Raw genomic sequence first — 8274 nt, 5'->3', positions numbered from 1 at the left:
AAATTTTCATTGACGTCTACACACATTTTCGAAATTTCCGAAAATTCCCTGGAACAAGTTGAGTTGACGCACTATGCTCAAAAAAAATTTTTTTAAATTGTATTTTTTTTAAGTTGCCGGCCTTAGGCCGGGGATTTAAGACTTTCTCCTATGGACAGATGCAAATCTAGTGCACGGGAACAACTTTTTTTAAATTTAAAATTTTTCTCAACTTTTTTTAAATTTAAAATTTTTCTCTTATCAGCTGGCCTTTAACAAAGGAATTTTTGGAACTTCAAAGGCCCATATCTCGGGAAGTATGGACTTCCGCAACAAATGTTATATATATTTGTGATCAGGGTGACGAGATTTCATTTCGATCCGAGCATAGTTGGCCAGCTCGTCTTATGCAATTCCCTTGTTAAAGACCGGTTATCAATTTAAAAGATATTTTGTTCCAGTGCCCTCCTGTCCATAGGAGAAAGTCTTAAATCCCCGGCCAAAGGCAGGCTACTTAAAAAAAAATTCTTTTGTATTGACGTTTAATAATAATAAAAAAAAAAATTAAAATAAAAAAATCCGATAGGGGCATGACACAATTGTGCCATGGATAGGGGTAGCTAAAGGAAAGAAGTTCCTACATTTGATGCAATTCCTGGCCAAGTGAATGCAAACACAATAACATAGAACAGAAATGGAATGGTCTGTGGTTTTCCAAATCCACCAAATTATCATTCAGCCCGATAATGGATACAAACTCCCTTGAGATCTATCTCTCTGCCGTTGCAACTTAAAGGAGAAATTGAGAAAACTCGTGATTTGGATCGGACTGTTTATGAAGTAGAATCGCAATGAGATAGAGTCGTGGCAGTGAACTTGATTTCCCCACCCGCATGGAGGATCGAGAAATATACATGATATAAAACATGGCGGAATAAGAGGGTGTTACATCGAGGGCCATTTACCACACCAAACGTCAACATTTGTCATCGATGTAACACCTTCTTATTCCACCATTATATAAAAGAAAACACCATTATATAAAAGAAAACCGCACATAATATGAGCCAAATGTTAATAATGTAAAACACTTTGTTCCGATGGAATATCAACAGAATGCAAAATGTTTAAATGAAACCATATGAGAATGTGGGTGAAATCGTCTTAATAGACGTCCTTACAGTCGTCTCGTAGACAACCTTGCCGTCATTTTATAGGCGACCTCACATTCGTCTAAGTAAGTTTTGTTCGTTTCTCTATTTTCGTTATAATTCGTAGATACCTAATTCTTCGTAGCACGTTAAGAATACTCTGTTTAAATATAGGCGGTTTATATTTTCTCATGGGCGAGAAAATTCGTCTACAAAATTTAACATTTTGTTTAAAAAGAAAAAAAATGAGTTAATAAATGATCTTACAGCAGCCCTGTTCAGAATGGTGAAAATTTTCGCCTTCAATTCTTTCGGTTTTTGTTGAAACAGAAATAAGAAAATATTTTTTTTATCTTTTTTTATAATTTGTTAATTGTTTAATCGCTGGAATAATTTTTGATGATAGTTAAGTGCAGAATTGAATTTCTCTTATCTGGTATCTTGTTCTCTTTGAGCAGGACGTTTTAATAGACGTCCTAACGGCAGATCATCTATAACTGCAGTAGCACAAAAATAATGTATTTTGTTATTTTAAAATAGAATTTATTCTAAATTAATTACCGAAATACATACAATGTAATAACAAGTTGATAGATACATACATATCATTATATAAAGTCGTGCTGAATATTAAGAGATCACATATCTTTGTATCCACATATTTCAGAATCTTGTATGTCCGTAACTAAATGAGATTCGGTTAATAGTCCTGCATCGTATAGATGAGAGGACAAGTTCAGTTTTGTCTGTTGGCCTCTTAAACCTAATTTGGCATTATCTTTGATAAATTTAACCACTATATTATCATCCACAACCGACATCTGTAGGCATTTACCCCATGCCAATAGAGCAAGGGGTCTTTGTGGTGTTAATAGTTGTGAAGGACTAATGATATGTCGATAAAGACAACCCTGTAAAATGTCCTGCAATTGTTTTATTTGTCCAGAGAAGGCACATGGGTGATACAACATAACAATGCTGCCATCAGATAAACTTCGAAGCCAACGCTGTGGTGGCAAGTACTTGTAGTCGCCAAATTTTGGTGCCAAGGGGCGATATGATCCACTAGAAAAAATATTATAAGTAACGTAATTATTTAAATGGAATTAATGTTGTGTGGAGTTACTTACAATGTTGGTAGGGATTCACTATATGAGATTGTTTCATTTAAACATTTTGCATTCGGTTGATATGCCATCGGAACAAAATGTTCTATCAAAACAGTGGTGATATTAAAATTTGGCTCGTATTCTGTGCGATTACCCAAACACAAGTAATTGTAGGAATGTCGCTTGTCTTCAGGATCAAAGTCAACTCTTATATTATCCTGTAAATAAACAAAGTCAAATATTATGTGGTTGAGATTTAGGAGCAAGTTGAGTTTAAGCATTAAGCTCGGATAAAATATATTTTTTCTATATAGCCGGCCTTCGGCCGGGGTTTAAGACTTTCTGCTATGGACAGGAGCCAATCTAGGGAACGGGAACATTTTCTTTTAAATTAAAATTTTTCTCTAAGTAGCCGACATTTAACAAGGGAATTTTCGGAACTTCCCATATCTCGGGAAGTATGGACTTCCGCAATAAATGTTATATATATTTGTGATCAGGGTGACGAGACCTACCTATGAAAAAAATTTGGTCCCGATCCGAGCTTAATGAAAACATTCAACTTATGCCGAGATTTATTCTATACTCACCTTTCCATTATCGCATTTATTTTGATTGTCTTCTTTTATATCAAACTTATTTGGCGATCTTCCAGGCGGGTGGGGAAACCAACTTCCCTGCCATGAATCTTTATCTGCCACATTGTCCGATTCTACCGATTCTACGTCATAATGATAATTTGGTGGATTTGGAAACCACAGACCATTCCATTTCTGTTCTATGTTATTGTCTAGCAATGGACCCTTTTTGTAAATTTTGCATTCACTTGGCCATAGGAATTGCAACAAATTTATAAAAATAAAAAGCTTTATCATAGTTCCATAAAATAATTTATAAAAAAACGAGAAAATAACCAAAAAAGAAAACAAAGTGCACACAAAGAATATAAAAAAAACCAAATAGAACTAGAGGTGAGATTAAGACGGTGTTTGTGTGTGATTGATGCACAGATGTTTTTGTTATCGATGTTAATCGATATCACACGTCTAATTAGCACTTACAGTTTGTCAAGTAATTGTTTTCGAACCAAGAAAGTGAACATTATTTTGGTATTAATTGATGAAAAATAAGAGATAATTGTGATAAAATTGTTGGATTTCTTGCAAAAATTAGTTGGCCGACTTTTTTTGATGCACAGATGTTTTTGTTATCGATGTTAATCGATATCACACGTCTAATTAGCACTTACAGTTTGTCAAGTAATTGTTTTCGAACCAAGAAAGTGAACATTATTTTGGTATTAATTGATGAAAAATAAGAGATAATTGTGATAAAATTGTTGGATTTCTTGCAAAAATTAGTTGGCCGACTTTTTTTCAGACAAGATAGGATGTATAAATAAACAATTAACACATGCTCTGTTCCTTTACGTGCCTGAGGTTACCATTTCTTACCATTTTTAACCTGTAAAGTGTTCCCTTACTTTTAATAGCATACAATTTATTGCTCTGTTCCAGAACCTGCAAAAAGCTACTACTTTTTACTACGATGACATTTTTTCCTTTATGTTATCGGAAAAAATAGTAAATATTAGTAGATTCTTGCAGGTCTGGAACAGACCATATATGATAGCAGTTTACCACTTTTACCATTTTCTGCCACTGTTACCATTTTTAAAAGTAAAGGAACAGACCAACAAGTAGTCTAACAAAAAATAACGAAAACCAATACCTACCTGTAATGCAAGTTGTCAAATAAATGTTTTCGAAATATAATACAGATTCCTGGCTAAAATGCGGGGAATTTGTATTGTCTCGGTCGTTGCGTGATATGGCTTACAATGAAGGGGACCCGACGACTGGTAATTGGAAATTTTTTGTACATACCGTAACAAGGCCAAGCCAGTTGTACGGAGAGAAAGAGGGAAGTTTTATACAAATTTGTTTGATGGTTTAGATAGCTCCCAGATGTGGAAAAAATTCGTGCAGGTGGCTATATTGATGAGGACTCCAACCCAGAGGAGATTCCAGTTGATGTTGAAACTCTAAACGATTTTTTTGTTCAACCCCCTTCCACCTTGGGTCCGAGACCTGTTGATCTTACTGGTTGTGTTACTCAAGACCATACATTCTCATTTAATTGCGTATTTGAAGAGGATGTTGTTCGTGCTTTTGGTGCTGTGAAGTCGGAAGCGGTAGGTTCGGACGGTATTCCGATAAAATTCCTGAAGATCATTTTTCCTTATTTGTCTGTTTATTTCCTAAAGTTTTTCAACTCAATCTTTACAACTTCTAGCTTCCCTTCATGTTGGAAAAATGCCCGTGTGGTCCCAATACCTGAATGTAAATTTGCGACCCATAAGTATACTTTCCGCTTTGTCTAAAGTAGCCAAGCATCTTATGAAAAATCAGATCATAGATTATATAGAAGATAAAGAGTTGTTAAATAAATTTCAATTTGGGGTTCGCCGTGGTCACAGTACCGTAACACATCTTCTTCATCTTACGGATACTATTACAGAGAATATTTTGGTGTGCTTGTAGCTCTTGATTTGTCTAAAGCTTTTGATAATGTTGACCATGTATTATTGATTGAAAAGCTGAAGAATAACTTTTCCTTTGATAGCTCGTCATGCAGATTGATTTATTCATATCTTTCAAACCGTTCGCAGTTTGTTAGCCTTAGTGGTTCTTTCTCAAGCCTACGCATTATCAATAGTGGTGTTCCGCAAAGATCCGTCTTGGGCCCGCTTCTCTTTATAATATATCAATGATATCGTTAACTGTATAATTAGTCGAAATTGTTTCCCATTTTTGTATGCAGACGACATGCATTTATTCTTTAGAAATTGTTTGATTACAGATTTAGAAACTGATGTTAATTGTTCCTTAGAAATTATAAATCGTTGGCTTAACTCTAACAACTTTTCGGTTACTGTTCAGAAATCTAAGGCAATATTATTTAAGCCCATGAGAAATATTAGTTCTTCCATTCGTATTTATTTGAATGGGTTAAATATAGTATTTGTAGAGGAGATGAAATGTTTGGGATGCATAATTGATGATAGGCTGACGTTTAGTAGTCACATCTAGAGCTGGCAAACCATCGATATTCCCAACATTAGATATTTTCGATATAATGTTTTAAAATGAGTAAAAAGACGGAAATGTTGGTCAAATTCAATCAATATCAGTGTTTTGAACCTTCAGCTATTAATTTATGCTCTGTTCCAGAACCTGCAAGAAGTTACTTCTTTTTACTACGATAAATTTTTTTCCTTTGTGTTATCGAAAAAAAAAAAATAGTTGATTCTTGCAGTTCTGGAACAGATCATTAATTGTAAAAAAGTATAAATTTTAATGCAGAAATAGACAATTATATTACTAAATTTGCTGTAGGCAACGCAACTGGAGTTGGGTTGCTATTCATAATCGACCCCTTAATAATTGCTCTGTTCCAGAACCTGCAAGAAACTACTGTTTTTTACTACGATAACATTTTTTCCTTTATGTTATCGAAAAAAATAGAAAAAATTAGTAGATTCTCGCAGTACTGGAACAGACCAAAAAACATTTAATTAATGAAATAGTGAAGTTTAACTATTAATATTAATTTAACCCACTTAGCGCCGAGAATTTTTTTGCGAGAAAACTTAAAATTTTTTATGAAAATTATATTTTTGAGATTTTTTAAGCATTTTTTAAAAAATAATTTTTTTCTCTAAAACGTATAGTTTTCCTGCAATCGGGCCTTCTTTTAAAAGTTCCAAAAACTTTGGAGGGTAATATAGGTGTATCCTTACATGCCAATCCCTTGGTTTTTGATTGAGAAAATACTCTTACTATATTCCTAACAAATCCCTGACTTTATATGACTCTAACATTTTTGATTAATTTTTTATCGCATATTTAAATTTTTCATCAAAAGTCGAAAATTACATAAAAGTCGATTTTTTTGAATAGCTTGGGTTTTTGGCCAATTGTGTAGAAATGCGTAGGTCAAATGAAGCCTTATCAGCGTGAAATTACAGATAACAAAATGCAAAAAAACCCACAAAAATATTCGAAAAAAATCAGAGTTTTACGTCAATTTTTGCAACCATTTTTTGTGGCGTTTAAACGGCCAGTGGCTTTATCTGGGTTAATTATTAATGCTAATTATTTTCAACCCTATTCTGAACATTCTCATGGGATCAAAATTTCCCATTCCCACGATTTCCATATTCTCAACGACGTGAGAGCAGCAAAACATGTGAGAAAAAAATGTCGAAATTCCAAACTAGTTACACCAAATTATTATAGCATACTTTTGGGGGCTGTAATTTCTCTTTACAATACAAAATGCATATTTGCATTGAATTCACGGTTTTTGAATTAGCTAAGCTAACGCACAACTCCCCTAATTCAACAGCCGTGCATCAATTTATGGATTTTTAAGTGAATATAAGCTCTGTTCCAGAACAAATAAGTTTTTAAAATTTTTACCAATTTATATGAAAATCGTTTACGACTTTTACTACTTTTACCACTTTATAAAGTACGGGAACAGGCCAATAGTCAAACGTGCATTTTTTAATTGTTAGGCAAACACATGTGCTCTATTCCAGAACCAGAACCATTTTTTCCTTTAGTCCCGGCACACTAGAGGGATTTCAATGAAATAATTTCATGAAATTAGGCGTTCTTAGGTCGAGTTCCATACTAAAGTAATTTTATGAAATTGCAGTAGTGGGTAACTCGATTTAAGAACGCCTAATTTCATGAAATTGAAAAATAAAATGAAAGTATTTCATTGAAATCGCTGTATGTCGCGTTGAATGGGAAAAATGAAACTTTGTAAGCAATAAATCGGGGCAATTAGTACAAATCATCTTGTAAAACGTTATCATTAAACGTTGACTAACGTAACTGTTAAACGGTGCTCCCAAAAACATTCTCTTGGTTAGTGCCAGAAATAACCTCAGTGCAGTAGCTAAGCCGAGACATCAACAAAGCAAAAGCAAGTCGCTTACGAACAGACAGTGGCAAATACATATTTGCTCTGTTCCAGAACTGCAAGAATCTACTAATTTTTACTATTTTTTCCGATAACATAATGGAAAAAGTGTTATCGTAGTAAAAAGTAGTAGCTTCTAGCAGGTTCTGGAACAGAAGCTCTGTTCCTTTACGTTCAAGAATCTTCAAGTTTTACTACTTTTTACTCGAAAAGCGTTCCTTTACTTCAGACACAACACAATCCATATGGGAGCAGTTTACAACTTTTACTACTTTAGCCGGTTTTACCATTTTCAGAAGTAAAGGAACAGACCAAGAGCAATTATTGCAGTATAACCTACGCAATGTGGACATAAAGCTGGGTACACATTGTCAGTTTTGAATGACAGCTTTGTTGTTGCTTGCTAGTGTTGCCGTTCGTTTTTGTCATTCATAATGCAACCACAAAATATTTTGTGGTTGCTGGACGGTTGGACAGTTATCGATAATTTGCGTAGATCTCAACATGTTTCTGCTCATGCCTGTAACTTTCTTGGAGTTCCCTTTAAAATATATGTTAAATAACGTGTTATATCATTTCTTCACAAATCTGTGCTTTTGGACCTACCTGGTGTTCTACGAGAAAGACTGTGTTTTTTCAGATCTACAAGGAATACACAATTACGTTATCCGCGATTTTATTCATCCGTTTACGAAAGATCATTTATTGTTCGCTCTGCGCATTTGTGGAACGGACTTCCCAATGAGCTACGTCAATTTTCTTTTTCCCGAAGAGTATTTCGTAACAAGTTTGAAAGCTTTGCTCTCAGACCAGCTGAACCATAGTAGGTTCGACATGACACATATATGTATTGGTCTGTTCCAGTACTGCAAGAATCTACTCATTTTTACTATTTTTTCCGATAACATAAAGGAAAAAATTGGTATGTTCCAGAACTGCAAGAATCTACTAATTTTTACTATTTTTTCCGATAACATAAAAGAAAAAATGTTATCGTAGTAAAAAAATCGTAGCTTCTTTTGGTTCTGGAACAGAGCAAA

General features: G+C 34.1%; 1 protein-coding gene across 1 annotated transcript; it reads right to left on the bottom strand.

Annotated features, from left to right (window-relative positions):
- Positions 1-1651: 1651 nt before the first annotated feature.
- On the bottom strand, positions 1652-3263 carry LOC141404348 (uncharacterized). Its single transcript, XM_073987879.1, has 3 exons — positions 2830-3263; positions 2261-2457; positions 1652-2195 (listed from the first exon to the last, which is right to left on the bottom strand). The coding sequence occupies exons 1-3, from the start codon at positions 3112-3114 to the stop codon at positions 1769-1771; spliced, it is 909 nt and encodes a 302-aa protein (XP_073843980.1). The 5' UTR covers positions 3115-3263; the 3' UTR covers positions 1652-1768.
- Between the last annotated feature and the right edge of the window lie 5011 nt (positions 3264-8274).

This window comes from Musca autumnalis, unplaced genomic scaffold (genome assembly GCF_047663935.1).
Source record: "Musca autumnalis isolate F117 unplaced genomic scaffold, ASM4766393v1 scaffold_4, whole genome shotgun sequence".
NCBI lineage: Eukaryota > Metazoa > Arthropoda > Insecta > Diptera > Muscidae > Musca > Musca autumnalis.
Note: the sequence above shows the minus strand (reverse complement) of the source record. Positions and strands in the feature narration are given on the sequence as shown.

Bases quoted from the DNA above. Each gene is read 5' to 3' on its own strand.
- LOC141404348 (XM_073987879.1), bottom strand. From the start codon at position 3,114: ATGATAAAGCTTTTTATTTTTATAAATTTGTTGCAATTCCTATGGCCA. The intron at 2,458-2,829 runs GTGAGTATAGAA...GTTTATTTACAG, and splicing joins ATAAATGCGATAATGGAAAG to GATAATATAAGAGTTGACTT. The intron at 2,196-2,260 runs GTAAGTAACTCC...TATTTTTTCTAG, and splicing joins AGTGAATCCCTACCAACATT to TGGATCATATCGCCCCTTGG.